This window comes from Aquarana catesbeiana, unplaced genomic scaffold (assembly GCF_042186555.1).
Source record: "Aquarana catesbeiana isolate 2022-GZ unplaced genomic scaffold, ASM4218655v1 unanchor225, whole genome shotgun sequence".
NCBI classification, from domain to species: Eukaryota; Metazoa; Chordata; class Amphibia; order Anura; family Ranidae; genus Aquarana; species Aquarana catesbeiana.
In genome coordinates, this window is record NW_027362652.1 from 191,106 (window position 1) to 207,652 (window position 16,547).

General features: G+C 44.3%; 2 protein-coding genes across 2 annotated transcripts in view; both read left to right on the forward strand.

Annotated features, from left to right (window-relative positions):
* LOC141121570 (uncharacterized) overlaps positions 1 to 16,547 on the forward strand; it is a 277,798-nt gene that overhangs the window by 92,066 nt on the left and 169,185 nt on the right. The window lies entirely within an intron of this gene.
* Positions 6,531 to 15,057, forward strand: LOC141121566 (uncharacterized). Its single transcript, XM_073611200.1, has 3 exons — positions 6,531 to 6,643; positions 6,769 to 6,931; positions 13,784 to 15,057. Exons 2-3 carry the CDS (start codon positions 6,808 to 6,810, stop codon positions 14,578 to 14,580), a joined length of 921 nt encoding a protein of 306 aa, XP_073467301.1. The 5' UTR covers positions 6,531 to 6,643; positions 6,769 to 6,807; the 3' UTR covers positions 14,581 to 15,057.

Here is a 16,547-nt window from a genome sequence, read left to right on the forward strand (position 1 = left end):
AGGTCTGGATTATGTCATAAATGCACATAATATAATTGGATACTAAGATTTATAGGTAATGATAATACAGGAAATATCCGATTGCATTGCGGGGGATCAGGAAGGATTTTTTTTCCCCTGCTGGAGCAAATTGGTTTATGCTTTTGCTGGGTTTTTTTTGCCTTCCTCTGGATTAACTGTGGGTATAGGATTGTGTATATAAAATTTTATGTTTTTTTCTCCTTTTTTAGTTTAACTGGGTGGACTTGTGTCTTTTTTTCAACCAGACTAACTATGTACAAAAAGTTAGTACAAAGATGGAGCGTCCTTAAAATGATTTCAGAGTGCTATATTAAAGAGAAGAACCTCCAGGGTAGTATTCCCAGAATTACTACCTGTACCTCAAGCCACACCAGAGAGGCAGCAGGAGCTTAGACAGGTAAACATGTGGCTGGGAGAAGATGGCCAGAAGGTTGTATAAACTACTAATGTCACGCTTACCCCTAATACAGTTGGTCAGACACTATAGCTGGCTTCTGTGTTCTTCACCTATAGCAGCCCCCTTTCTCATAAGGCAAGAAGGCCTACCAGTACTGTGTTGTCCCCAGGTCTTATACACGATGCTATAGTGACTGGCCACCAAGTCGGGACAGGCACGAACTAAGCAACGCAAACCGGTACTTGCGGTTGGCAGACAGGCAGAGTGGTTCAATGAAAGTCCAGGTGCAAGGTAGACAAGGTTCAGAATAGTCAGGGCAAATTTTCGGGGAGCTTGGTGGGATGTTCACCTGCCAAGCGCACAGTGAATAGCTGCCGGTTGTTAAGGAGCGGGCAGGAAGCTGGCCGCCGCATCCTTTACAACGGATGAGTCATCAGCTGTCAGTGGGCTTCCCTGCTGACAGCTGAATAAAAAAAAAAAAAACATTGCGAGCAATAGAATTTTTCTTTTAAAAAATGGTGTGGGGGTTCCCCCAATCCATACCATGCCCTTTGGGTCTGGTATGGACTTTAAGGGGAACCCCATGGCAAAAAAAATAAAAAGGTGAGCGCCGCCCCCCCCCCCCCCTCCTAAACCATTCCAGCCCACATGCCCTCAACATAGGGGGGGTGCTATGAGGCAGGGGGGGCTCTGGCCCACAACCCTGGCCGGTGGTTGTGGGGGTCTGCGGGCGAGAGGCTTATCGGACCCCCAGATCCCACCCTCCCCCCATGTGAATGAGTAGGGGTACCCTTACTTATTTACCAAAAAAGTGTCAAAAAGAAATAAAAACACACACACAGTTTTTGACAGTTCCTTTATTAAAACAAAAAACATTGTCCTCCGATGTAGAGCCATTATCAATCACGAAAAAAAAAGCTCTGCCCCCGATGAAGGCTAACTGCCTACTGCCTGCTCCACTGTCTGACAGTTCTTAAATAGGTAAGGGGCAGAACCACCTAGTGATGTCACCTGGTGGCACCACCCCATATGACGTCACTGACCCAGCATGCACCAAGTAAGGAGTCTAGTGGAGTTCAGTCACAACAGCCCTTCAAATTGGAGATCCCCATGCCTGGACAGAATGTTGGGGTGCCAAGTGCCAGAAATAGAGGACTTGGATAGGAAGAGTGGAGGTCCTAAAAAGGGATACAGTAACCGTCAAAATGGCACCTATCGTGCGGTGCTCCATAATCATCGTAGGGCAAGACCGATCGGGGGTCCAGATCTACCCAAGGTTTCTGTGTGGCACACCATTCCATAACTCTGGTCAGATGGGAAGCTTCATAGTATTTCATGGGGTCAGGGAAATCAATTCCACCCTTTTACTTGGGTAATGATAATATGGATCTGAGAACTCTCACTGACTTGTCTGCCCAAATGAAGCGGAGAAATCATGCCCGTAAATCTTTCAGGAAACCTTGTGAGAGTTCAATCGGCAATGTTTGGAATAGATAGAGGGGACATGGCATTACGTTCATTTTTAAGACAGTGTGGCCGAACAAGGTAAACATCTCTTTATCCCACCTTTTGGAGACTGGATTTAAGCTTGCATAGCAGGGGTGAGACATTGAGTTAAAAAATTCTGCAAAGACTACAAGGGCGTTTTGTCCCCAGGTATGGGGAGTCTGTCCATGTAAAGTTGAAATAAGAGCTTAGTTGGAGTCTCGTTACGATGGTTATCTCGATGCCAGTCACCTTGGATTTAGTATAAATTATTTTAGAAAGAAAAATTAGACAGTAGGCCGTATCTGCGCAATTCGGACAAGAGGAACAGGAACATAATGGATGGAGAGGTAACGAAAAAAAATGAAATCATCAGCATAGGCTGCAAGCTTGTGCTCTTGAGTTTCGGTAGTAATACCCTTAACGTCAGGGTGGGCCCAAATAGTTCTCAGTAAGGGTTTGAAGGTGAGTATAAAAATAATTGGTGAAAGGGGACAACCTTGGCATGTTACGTATTGGGAGGGCATCTGAAAAAACGTTGTTAACCTTCACTCTGGCCGAGGAAGTGGAGTACAGTGAGCCAAGCCACTGTCGCATCCCTGCCTCGAAAACCCATATGTTCCAATGTAGCCTGCAGCAAAATCCAGTCAACTCTATCAAATGCCTTCTCTGCATCTGCGGATAATAGTACCAAAGGCAAATGATGGATCTGGGAATAATGAATCGCATTCAGTACACACTGCATGTTGTCTCGTTCTTCCCTGTCTGGAATGAAACCAGACTAATCCATGTGAACCAAGGAGGGGATGTGAGGGATCAGCCTGGTGGCTAGTTTTTTTTTTACAAAGATTTTTAGGTCGACATTCAGGAGTGAAATCGGTCCTTCCCCTCTTTAGGGAGTACCGTCACATGTGCTTTAAGTTTAACATCCGGGATATTATGTCTCTCTCGATAGGCTGATAAAAATTGTCAGTGAGATAAAATGAATCCCATCGTTGGTGTCGGTGAGATAAAATAAATCCAATTGATGGTGTCAGTGAGGTAGAAAAAGTCGCATGGTTGGTGTCAGTGGGATAAAATCAGCCCCAACATTAGTGTCAGTGAGAACAAAGTGTTACCCCTGCCCAGCATTGATGGTCAGTGATGATACTTACCTGATCACACACTCCCGCTGCCTCTCTACTGATGTCGGAGTTATACTTTCACTGTCAGAAAGGAGATCACGGCTCCCAACAGTCTGGTATAATTGCAGTGCCTGGGGATGGAACCCAGAGAGTGTTCCAGCAGTCATCACCTCACTGCCACTCTGTACAGTGTCCCGTAAACTGCGGGACGAGGACACACTGGGACAGTGGCCAAAATCCTGGGGCTGTCCTGCAAAACTTTCTCGGGGCTGCAGCTCCTCTGCTCTCCACAAGGTGGTGGTCTCACTTATGAGACTGGAAGTTTTTCTATGAGACACAGACAGGAAGTTACGTCAGGTATAAATAGGAAATTCCTGTGAGAGGTGAGTCGGGAGGAAGTAGAGAGAAGACATTGCTAGAAGTGGCAGCAGAGGAGGTAATAAGATCTTGTTTTCTATTTACTGTTTCTATTTACACCCAGTAACCCCCCGTCATGTCCGTCCTCTTCCTTCATAGTCACTGTGATGTCTTTTATCTCCAGCAGATGATGATACACACATATATAGTGTGGAAACCTAGATTAACCCCTTCAGGGGCAGAACATTTGCCCTCTTAGGGAGCCGGAACATTCTCTTCATTTTAGAGATGCGTCACCTTCTTACTGGAGATGAGATGAACATTCCTGGGTTCGGTGTAAGACGGGTCCACAGAACAGAACTAAAGTTCAGGTGCCAAATATGGTTGCCACCTCATCCCTTTAAACCCGAACACATATTAATTACACAGGTTCTGTGGCTGATTAAGGTGGTAATTAAACTCACTTGGTGCCTTATCTGCATTTATTTAGCCTCAGAACCTGTGTAATTCAAAGGTGTTCGGGTTTAAAGGGATGAGGTGGCAACTCTAGTGCCAAATCTGAACCCCATTGAAGTCAATGGAAGCCGAATGTTAAAAAACACTAATGCCGCGTACACACGGTTGGACTTTACGGCAGACTTTGCCCGGCGGACTTTTCGACGTACTTTACGACGGACTTTCTGAATGAACGGACTTGCCTACACACAATCCACCAAAGTCTGTCAAATTCGTACGTGATGACGTACGACTGGACTAAAGGAAGTTCATAGCCAGTAGCCAATAGCTGCCCTAGCGTGGCTTTTTTGTCAGTCGAACTAGCATACAGACGAGCGGACTTTTCCACCGGACTCGAGTTCGACGGATAGATTTAAAACATGTTTCAAATCTAAGTCCGTCCAACTTTTGAGCAAACAAAGTCCGCTGGAGCCCACACACGATCGAATTGTCAGACGAAATCCCGTCCGCCGGGCAAAGTCTGCCGTAAAGTCCGCTCGTGTGTACGCGGCATAATGCCCGTTTTCTAGGCTAATAGGGGATTGTCAGACAAATGGTATGGTGGGGCGGGGGGGGGGGACATGGACCAAAACAAATATGGTCACACTCACCTGTTCCAGGCCTTGGTGTTGGGCACAAGGAAAAATATAGAGTTTGAATTGCTGGTAAATGACAGCTCCCAGCTTCTCCTTTCTGTATGTAAATTAAGTGCCCGGGGATTCTATTCATACTTATTGGATCATTATCCTAGATAAAGGACTGGTATAGATGGTAATAGAGACCCCACAAAAAATGTGTGGGGTTTCCCCTTACAGGATAAGTTCTTCTTTAAGAAAAAATAATACATGCACATATTTTTTGCAGGACAAAAAATGTGCATTTATTATTTTATTCTGCTAAACCTGCCGAACATTATACCCATGGTCATTAGCTTACCTGCCTGTACCTCCACACAGGCAGAGTGTGCAACGTCCTAATAGTTTTCCCTTTAAAGAAGAATGTAAATACTTCCCTCCCTCGCTGACCTCACCATTGAATGCTGCCTACACACTACAGGAGAGCAAGAGAGGCCAGAGCTGGACAGATTAATATCAGCTCAATATTTAGGCATGACAATAAGAGAGAGAACAAAAATAAACACCACAGGGCTACAAATGTAAGGGCAGCAGTGATCACAATGAAGGAAACATTGAGTGCAAAGAATCAACCTATAACCCTTTACATCCCTATCCTAATATTATACAACCAATACAGTCCAGATAATTCTCCACTATCCGTCTACAGAAAAACCTGCATAGATCACATGACCACCCACACCAATGAGGATGGAGGAGGACCGGAGTCACTTGACTGAGAAGATGCTAAACCTCACCCTGGAGATCATCTACCTGCTGACTGGAAAGGTGAGGAGGATTCTGGGAGGTCACATGACATCACTCTTATCTCTATTAATAAAACACAGACCTGACCGGAGAGGTGAGGAGGATTCGGGGAGGTCACATGACATCACTCTTATCTCTATTAATAAAACAGACCTGACCAGAGAGGTGAGGAGGATTCTGGGAGGTCACATGACATCACTCTTATCTCTATTAATAAAACACAGACCTGACCAGAGAGGTGAGGATTCTGGGAGGTCACATGACATCACTGATCTCTATTAATAAAACACAAACCTGACCAGAGAGGTGAGGAGGATTCTGGGAGGTCACATGACATCATTCTTATCTCTGTTAATAAAACACAGACCTGACCGGAGAGGTGAGGAGGATTCTGGGAGGTCACATGACATCATTCTTATCTCTGTTAATAAAACACAGAGTTGACCAGAGAGGTGAGAAGGATTCTGGGAATGTGACATGATATTACTGTTTGTGTTGAATACAGAGCTTTCCTACTGTGAAGTCAGGTGATCATATGGCCGTCACGGTGCCTCTATGTGACTCCCTAAAACCTGAGAGACACAACATGGAGAAGATTCTAGAAGTCACCAAGAAGATGATGGAGCTGCTGACAGGAGAGGTGAGCGGTGCTGGGAATTCTGGGACATTATCCAGTAACAGACAAGGGATGTGTCTGGATGGTGACTGTATCATTGTGTGTGTCAGGTTCCTATAAGGTGTCAGGATGTCACTGTCTATTTCTCCATGGAGGAGTGGGAGTATTTAGAAGGACACAAGGATCTCTACAAGGACGTCATGATGGACAATCAGCCGCCCCTCACATCACCGGGTAAGAGGAGACTTTATTGTAAAGGAGAGAGCAGTACGGAGGGTCCACCTAGATCCCCCATCATCTGATAAACACATAGAAACAATGTAATCAGTCAGTGTGTGTGTTTCCTACAGATGGATCCAGTAATGGGAACCCACCAGAGAGATGTCCTCGTCCTCTGTATTGCCGGGATTCCACACAAGAAGATCACACCATCCCTCACCATCATCAGGTAGATGAGGAACAATCACTGATTCTATCGTTAGGATCTGTACATTATCTGCATTGTTACAATTTTATATATATTTTTAAATTTTATATTCAGAGTGGAAACCTGGGAGATAAAGCTGATATTGAAGAAGTGATAAAAGAGGAGGGTGATAAGGGTGGGGTGATGGAGGAGTCAGAGTTTCTGAAAGAACACAAAGATCTGTACCAGGACACCATGGTGGAGTCATCCATCTACAGAAACCCACCAGAGAGATGTCCCCATCCTCTGTATTCCTGGGATTCCACACAGGAAGGTCACACCATCCCTCACCATCATCAGGTAGGTGGAGTTGAGGGTCTGGAACATAAAGTGATTGAACGCTCTGACATGTGGAGATGATGTGTGGACTCTACAAGATGATATTTTCTATGTGATCTCACATCATAAATACTTCTATTTTACAGATCTTTTCTGCCATTCTGTTGGTTTAGGGTGAAGATCTGATGAACATGAAAGTTGAGGGTTATGTTGAAGAGACGTATGTGAGAGATGATCAGCAATATAAGGAGGAGGCTGGAATGACGAGGACATTCAAGAAGGAGGACACTCCTATAGAGATCAGCACAGGTGAGCCATAATATATTCTTCTGTTATCTCTGCTCTGTTACTGCACACTGATTGGTCCAGAGTAGGGAGGAAGATCAGTGATATTTTGCCAGTTGAATAGGGCTACCATCATCCTGTCCTAAGAATCTCCCTCCTTTCGGGACCCATCAAAAAGACAGATGCAGTCCTATGTTCACGTTTTTTGTCTTTATTTGTACAGTCCTTTCCTCTGAGCGTCTTGGACACTACCAAATGGAAGGCTGGGCTTCTGGTCAGGTCTCTTCCATTCCTCTAGAATCAGCAGATCAATGGGTTCAAGATCTTGAGTTTTCGTGTAATGGGGCCCTGGTCTCTGGTCATCTGGTCTCCCACATGCTGTTTTGCGCAGTTGCCCAATGGCGTCTGCCTTGGCTTCTATGTAGGTCCATGGATCAGATGTCCTGATATACCTCTTGTGGGTGCTTGCTTTTTTGGTGCAACTCTGGAGATCCTGGCCAGATGGCTTCTCATTTTATTGTTTTCAGCCATTGTTTTTTGGCATCTTGGTGGTCGGCACCTAAGCCAATCCAAGAAAGTGCTTCCTAAAATGCCTTTTGTGGAAGACTGCCTCTTGATGGATCCCTGGATAAATCATCAAGAACATTGCCAGTGGCAATAGCTTTTTCCTTTCTCTATGCTCAGAAGAACAAGGCTCCTCCTCCAGGGCCAGGGCTTTCAAGTTCGCCTCCTCCTCATTTGGAACTACACATATGGGCAACCTTAGGTTTCCAAGCCTGCAGAGAGGCCCATCTCCACGTGATAGTATGCCCCCACTTCATCTCCTCAAGGTGAGGATGCATCTTCTGCTGTTGCAGACCACTTACTAGCATTCTGCAATTCAGGGGCACCTGGATCAGGGAGTGGTAGCCCTAGTATCAGCCTCTGTAAAGTTCAGGAGCTTCTGTTCCAATCCTTCAATTCTGAAGAAAGGCTGCATCTGTCCAGTTCTGGATCTAAGCTTCTTGAGCAACTTTTTTTTGCAAATGTTTAAGTTTTGCATGTAATGGGAGCGTGAAGTGGTAGATTATTTTCATCAAGGAGACTTCCTAGCCTCCATCGACATCTAGGACTATTGTCTCCATGTTCCCATTTCCCACAAACCAACGACCCTTCCTTCGCTTTTCAGTGGGAGAGCTACCTACCAGTTCATAGACTTTCCTTTTGGACTGGTGTTGGCACCACGAGTCTTCACCCAGCTACAGGCTATGGTCTTGGCTCTTTACGCCTCATTGGGATATCATTTGTAGGATATCCAAATGCCCTGCTCTTGCAAGCTTGCTCTGCATCCATCATGATCAAGTCAGTCCTGATTCCCCCCTCCCCTTTTGGAGCACTTGGTACTCACTCTGGACACTGTGACCAAAGTTTTCCTTCTTCATGAAAATCTTCAGAAGCTACGTTTTCATGTCCTATGCTTCAGACCGCCCACATTTGTTTTTTGCATTAGGATTCTGGGCCTTATGGGGGCTTCTTTTAAAGCAGTCATTTATGCAAACCTCCATTGCAGAACTCTTCGTAAAGAGATTCTGATCAAATGAAACAGAGTTCCGGGTTCGCTGGAACAGCTCATCTGCTTATTTCACCATTTAAAACTGGCTTTGGCATCTATTTCTATCAGCCAGGAAGTCCTTTCTCCCTCTCAATTGCTAAATCATTACCACAGACCCCAGTCTCTTGGGTGGGGAGGTGTGATGGATCTTTAATCCGTTTGGGCTGTTGGTCTCAGGAGGAGACAAGTCTCCCCAAAGACATCCTGGTACTTCGGGTAATCCGTCTTTCTTTCTCTCCAGGGTTACCCAATTAGAGTACAATTGGACAAGCCATGGAGGTGACCTACACCTTCCACCAAGGGAACACCAGGAGTTTGCCGTGCCTCTGGAGGCATATAACTCAGTTGGGCAGAATTTCATGTGCCAGCCCTTTCGACAGTTCACATCCGGGACGTGGACAGTCACCAGAGTCTGGACCAGAAGAATTGTTTCTGCACCCCAAAGTGTTTCTCCAGATTTGTTAGTGTTGGAGCACCCCCAGATATTGATCACTTTGCATCCAGTAGGTTTCCAAGTTTGTGGCCAGGTTAAGGATCCTTGGGCAAATGCGTTGGATGCTCTAGTTGCTCCATGCCACAAGTACTCCTAAATATATGCCTTTTCCACCCCTAAGCTACTTCTGCAGTTTCTACCAGGAATAGAGTGGGAGGGTATTCTGTTTAAACCTATGGCTCCTGTTTGTTCACGGATCTCTTTCGGTTGCTCACAGATCGCACCATAGCACCTTCCCATCCACGCAGATCTTTTTTCCCAAGGTCCAATCTCGCACCCTGCTTTAACCCCCACACCCCCTGTAGATTTACTGCAGATAGGAGGCACAGGCAAGGCCGGACAACGTACCTGTACGTTACCGAGTGTCTCCCAATCGTGATTTGACACGGCACAAGTTTGGCAGCACATTTCAGCCATTACCTAATAAAATGAGAAATAATCAAACAAGGTTGATACCTCTCCCTCAGCGCTCATGGAATTTTGCAATGATGATTCAGATCAATATAAGCAGCCACTATAACAATAAATCAATGATCTCAAAAATATGTTACAGAAAAAACTATAACATTAGTAGCGCTAATCAATTACAATATAAATGATAATTGTGAAAATAATGTCCAATGATGGATATGCTATAAGTGATAATATGTCCATCAAGCCAAGTCGGGGTTAAATCCAGTTGACAACCATCACCACACCGCGTGTGAAATAATCCCCCGAGGTAATGAACTTACCAGACAACAATAGATATTACGCTTGTGTTTTAACAATCACTGTCAGCAGGCACTGCGTCTCTCCATCTAAGGTATTGCTCACCGTAAGCAAAAGAAAAGAGTGCACATAATCCAGTAACATTTATTTGGTAATAAAAAGTATTCCCCTTACAATTTTGCACTTACAATGTTAAAAAGTAAAGCAAGTATGAAACAGGCTATAAAAGCATCAAAGAATCTCGTCTCTGTCTTGTGAATACCTCTCACCGCTCAACTGATTACTCATGCAGCGGTGGTCCCTGACGAAGTGATGACGAAACGCATCAGGGCGCGACCACGCAGCAACCCACATCGTCGGATCTTCTGTTTACCTAGCCTGGGAACACCGCTGCTTGAATGATTTCAGCTAAAACTCGTCCAATCATACACAGAGTTCTGTGTTTACAAACACAAGTAACCTTGTATACAGTGAACAGCGATCTGACTGTTTCTTCTCCCTAGAAAGCAGGGAGAAAAAACAGCCAGATTATTAAGTAAAAGCAGCACACATTTTACTTGTTACACACAGTTAACCCCTTGATTGACCCTAGATGGATGGTCTCGTTTTTTTCCTTCAGCTGTTATTTCCATGATGCTTAGAACCCAGAAGTCCACTTCTCATTTTTTACAATTATTGCACTTGGAAGGCCCTATTTGCTTCTGTGAGTTAAGGGGGTTCAACCTGGCATGTTTTTGGCCACCTGTGTCCTGGCTTTTCTTCTAAAACAGCATGGAGCATTGTTTGGCCCTCAATGCTGTGAAGGTTTCTGCCTTGGCCATTACTTTCATTGTCTGTTGGGTTTGTCTCCCTGATTCATATTTTGTATCCAGGGCATTGCACGGGTAGTTCTGCTTCTAGAACCCCTTTGCCACCTTAGGACCGGGATCTTGTCCTATCAGCCTTGAGAAAGTCTCCTTTTAGTCCTCTCTCATCTCTATTTCAGAAGGTGCCCTTCTTATGGCCATCTCTTCTGCGTGCCGGGTGACCAAACTTGCAGTTCTTTCTTGTATTCACCCTTTTTTGTAGAAAAGATTGAGAGTCGCACTCCACCTTAAATTCTTCATATTGTTTTATTCAATGAAAGCAAATGTGAATGCATATAGTCTGTCTCCACCCAACACGCCACACTACCCAGACACGTTTCACCCCTAAGGGCTTGCTCACAGGGGCTCTAATCCCTGTGAGCAAGCCCTTAGGGATAAAACGCATCTAGGGAGTGTGGTATGTTGGGTGGAGACAGAATACAGGTGCATTTATTTCAGTAATTCAATTCAAAAGGTGAAACTCATATATTTTATATAGCTGCGTTACATACAGAGTGATATATTTCAAGCATTTCTTTCTTGTAATTTTGATGATTATGGCTGCCAGCTAGTGAAAACCCAAAATTCAGTATCTCAGAAAACTAGAATATTACATAAGACCAATAAAAAAAAGGTTTTTAATACAGAAATGTTGGCTTACTGAAAAGTATTTCAATGTACAGTATAGTATGCACTTAATACTTGGTTGGGGCTCCTTTTGCATGAATTACTGCATCAACGTGAGGTGGCATGGAGGTGATCAGCCTGTGGCACTGCTGAGGTGTTATGGAAGCCCAGGTTGTTTTGATAGCGGCCTTCAGCTCATCTGCATTGTTGGGTCTGGTGTCTCTCATCTTCCTCTTGACAATACACCACAGATTCTCTATGGGGTTTAGGTCAGGTGAGTTTGCTGGCCAAGCACAGTGACACCATGTACCAGGTATTGGTACTTTTGGCAGTGTGGGCAGGTGCCAAGTCCTGCTGGAAAATGAAACAGGCATCTCCACAAAGCTGGTCAGCAGAGGAAGTCATGAAGTGCTCTAGAATTTCCTGGTAGAGAGCTGCACTGACTTTGGACTCAATAAAACACAATGGTCCAACACCAGCTAAAGACATGGCTCCCCAAATCATCACTGACTGTGGAAACTTCACACTGGACCTCATGCAACATGGATTCTGTGCCTCTCCGCTCTTCCTCCAGACTAGGATCTTGTTTTCCAAATGAAATGCAACATTTTCCACAGTCTGTGAAGATTTTAGAAGCCGTGTCATCTGCTGGTGTTGGTCCACTGTGTTTTATCAAATCCAAATTCATCGCAGCCCTCTGCCAGGAAATTCTAGAGCACTTCATGCTTCCCTCTGCTGACCAGCTTTATGGAGATGCCCATTTCATTTTCCAGCAGGACTTGGCACCTGCCCACACTGCCAAAAGTACCAATACCTGGTTTAATGATCATGGTATCACTGTGCTTGATTAGCAAGCAAACTCGCCTGACCTAAACCCCATAGAGAATCTGTGGGGTATTGTCAAGAGGAAGATGAGAGACACCAGACCCAACAATGCAGACAAGTTGAAGGCCGCTATTAAAGCAACCTGGGCTTCCATAACACCTCAACAGTTCCACAGGCTGATCGCCTTCATGCCACGCCGAATTGATGCAGTAATTTATACAAAAGGAGCCCCGACCAAGTAATGAGTGCATACTATACTGTACATGGACATACTTTTCAGTAAGCCAACATTTCTGTAATAAAAATCCTTTCTTTTTTTTATTGGTCTTATGTAATATTTTAATTTTCTTACTGATAGATACTGAATTTTGGGTTTTCACTAGCTGTCAGCCGTATTTATCAAAATTAAAATAAAGAAATGCTTGAACTATATCACTCTGTGTGTAATGAATCGATATAAAATATACGAGTTTCACTTTTTGAATTGAATTGCTGAAATAAATGAACTTTTTGATGATATTCTAATTTTATGAGATGCACCTGTATGTGCATTCACATTGACTTTCATAGAATAAAACAATATATGGATCTTTTGTTCATTTCTGTGGAAGCAGAGCTGGGCTATACGAGCCAGCACCCTAGCAGCTCTTAACTGATGAGTAGAGGTGGTTTGAAGCAGTGTTGAAGATTTGGGTATGTTTACTGAGCCTTTATTTTTGGTGCTACACTAGGACAAGGTGTCAAGAGCTGTCATTTTTGCCGAAGCGGTGTTGGTTTTCATCTAAAAGAAGATATCCTTTTACCTTCCTTTTAATCCACCTCCCTCTCATCTGAGAGAGGTGGCTGTCAATTCCCTCGATGTGGTAAGGGCGATTAGCGTCTTACCTCCCTGCTCCAACCACTGTTTGGAGGTCTGTCTCCTTGTTCATTGTTCCCAATGGTCCCAGACCAGAAAAAGCTGTTTTGCTTCCACTATTTCCAGATGGATTCATAAAATGGTGACCCTGGCCTATGCACTGTCAGGTTGAGATTCTCAGTTCCCTGTTATTTCACATTTTGCCAGTGCGTTTACCGTTTAGCATGTCCTGGGTGTTTTCATCATTCTGCTTCTGTTCGGGTTTGCAAGGCGGGTACCTGGTTATCTGTCCACTCTTACCAAGTTCTGCAAGTTGACTTGGCTGCCTCAGCTTTTCTAGTCATTTAAAGAGTACAGTTAAACTATCTTAGGTTGGTTCCTTTTTCTTTCAGCTGACTCGTAGCTGAAGGTTAACCTAAAACTCTGTTAAAAGTCTTGTTGGGATGGAAAATAAGGAGGAACATAGAAAACTGAAACACTTATATTTGCAACAGAAAATACTTCTCCAAACACCCTCCAGTGCTGCTTGTCACCAGATGCTTAGGCCTACGACCACTTGTTCTATGCTAAAAGGTCTACAAGTCTGAACTTTGAACCTCTTCATTATCAGAGATCACATGACCCAGCGCCTAGGCTTGTGGTTGTGTGAAGAGCATGTACCTCCCAGTGCCCATTGGTTTCTGCTCTTCTGACAAAGCTTTGTAAACGTAGAAGTAATCCTGGATGAGGACCAAAGGCTCTTTGACTGGAGAATGGATTCCCAGCTGGTTGGGACATTACATCTGCTCACTAAAATCTCCCTGATTGTTGTTGTTGTTATTTATTATTATACAAGATTTATATAGCACCAACAGATCCAGATGGACCCTTTTTATTTAAGTAAACTAACCATCTTGTGTCTATTAATCATGTTTTTATATTGTTCCAGGACACACCATCGAGAAACCCTCAAAGGATCATCTCACTTTATCTCTAAGCTATAAAATGGAAGATGAGGACATCACAAGAGATTGTGCAGGAGAAGAGACAATGAGCCCAGCTATCGATAATGGTCTTCACAGTGTGGAGAGACCATCAAATCCTTCTGACTCTTTGCAACCTCGTACCGTGAGGGATGGTGCCAGACACCAAGGGGAGGAGAAATCTTCCTGTCCTGAATGTGGGGAAAGTTTTAGCTCTGAATCAAATCTTACTGAAAATCAGAGTTCTCACATAGGTTGGAAGATACATTCCTGTCCTGATTGTGGGAAATGTTTTGCCTGGAAATCAGGTCTTGTTCTACATCAAAGATCTCACACAGGGGAGAAGCCTTATTCCTGCCCTGAGTGCAGGAAATGTTTTTCTGACAAATCCGTACTTCACAGACATCAGAGGATTCACACAGGAGAGAAGCCTTATCGCTGCTCTGAGTGTGGGAAATGTTTTTCACAGGTGTCCCATCTTTATACACATCAGCGGTCTCACATTGGGGAGAAGCCGTATTGCTGCCCTGTGTGCAGAAAATGCTTTTCACGGAAATCATACCTTGCTATACATCAACGGTCTCACAAAGGGGAGAAGCCGTATTCTTGCGCCGAGTGTGGGAAATGTTTTTCACAGAAATTTAGTTTTTACAGACATCAGTTCATTCACACGGGGGAGAAGTCACATTCCTGTCCGGAGTGCAGGAAATGTTTTTCACAGAAATCAGACCTTGTTAGACATCAAAGATCTCACACACATTAGAAGCCGCATTCCTTCCCTGAGTGAGGAACATGTTTTTCACAGGTGTCCCATCTTAACCCACATCAGAGGGTTTACACAGGGGTAAATCCACATTCCTGCCCTGAGTGTGGGAAACCTTATCCATAGAAATCAAAACTTGTCACACATCAAGGATCTTACACAGGGCAGAAGCCTTATTTTTGTATTGAGTGCAATAACTCCATGCAAAAGTTGACTCTGTCCTCTGTTCAACTTCTTCAGGACAGTATGAATAAATATAAAACTGAGTCCCAGTGAACAGTGATGTTTCTTTTTTAATCCTCCTTTCCCCACGTCAAGGACTTACCTAGTTCTGTAAATGTGAGGTGCAAAAATTTGGTGATGGATCTCTAAAGTGAATTACAGCTGATTTCAAGGTATTTTAATCAGCTGAGTGCCCAATTTGTCAGGGTGTCTTTCATTGTGTTATATATCTTAAATGGAGTATGATTCTACCTACTGCTGGCTTCTCCGTATGGCATCCAAGTCTTTTTTTTTTCATTCAGCTGCCCTTTTCCTGTGCAGTGCCTGTGTTGCTATGCTACTTTGCCTGGCACAATGTCGACCTTAAAAAGCCCTCTCTAGCCATATTTTATCTTCCCTCTGTGCTAGTACTTGGTCTCTGTACTTATGGGTATTGTGTATCTATTGCTCCCCAGTGGTCAGGTCTCGGCTACTCCTTTTTCTGGGTAATCAGCTGAATCATGGTACGCTTGAGCAGGGCAGTGTGATGCACATAATCTGCCCCAGGCTCAGGGGGTATGGTGTATGCTCAGTAACTCATACCTGTGCACTATGGTTGGGTTGCTGAGGTGTCATCAAAAGCTTTGAGCAAGCATTTCCAGGTGGCAATCACATGAAGTTGTGTCTATTTAAACACAAAAAAAAACAATGTGACAGGGCAGAGAGGCTTCCCTGAGAACGCCTTTGGCTTGGATCATCAACGTTATCAGCCAGACCTTAATGACCAGCTCTCTTCTGGCACCAAAAGGAGTGACTGCTCACTTGACATGCAATGGGGTTGATTTACTAAAACTGGCGATGCAACATCTGGTGTAGTTCTTAAAAGAAAACATCAGCTTCAAGGTTTTTTTTTGTTGGTCAAAGCTTAATTGAACAAGCTGAAGTTGTGACGTTCATCTATGCTGCCGCTACTGCTTCACGTCCACCTAAAACTGAATACTGACTGGCTTCTTTCAATGTCTGTATGTTAACCGCTTGCCGACCAGCCGCCGTCATTATACTGCGGCAGGTTGCAGGCAGGATCCTGCAAATCGCCATAGCTATACGTCGTCTCGCGGGATCGGGATAGCAGGTGCGCGCAAGCGCCTGCTGCACTGCGAGGGTGCCGATGCTCGTGGCCAACGGTCGCGGTGACCGCCGGCCATCAGCGATTGCGGGCACGAGAGGCAGAACAAGGAACGTGTGTGTATAAACACACAAATCCCTGTTCTGTTCTGTGAGGAATGACAGATCGTGTGTTCCTAATAGCTAGGAACCACGATCTGTCATCCCCTCTAGTCAGTCCCCTCCCCCTACAGTTAGAAACACACACAGGGAAACACAGTTAACCCCTTGATCGCCCCCTAGTGTTAACCCCTTCCCTGCCAGTGACATTTTTACAGTAATCAGTGCATTTTTATAGCACTGATCGCTGTATAAATGCCAATGGTCCCAAAAAATGTGTCAAAAGTGGCCGACGTGCCCGCCATATTGCCGCAGTCCCGATAAAAATCGCAGATCGCTGCCATTACTAGTAAAAAAAAAAAAATAATAATAAAAATACTATAAATCTATCCCCTATTTTGTAGACGCTATAACTTTTGCGCAAACCAATCAAAATACGCTTATTGCGATTTTTTCTTACCAAAAATATGTAGAAGAATACATGGCGAACCTAAACCGAGAACAAAAAAATTGTGTTTTTTTCAAAATTGTCGCTTTTTTTT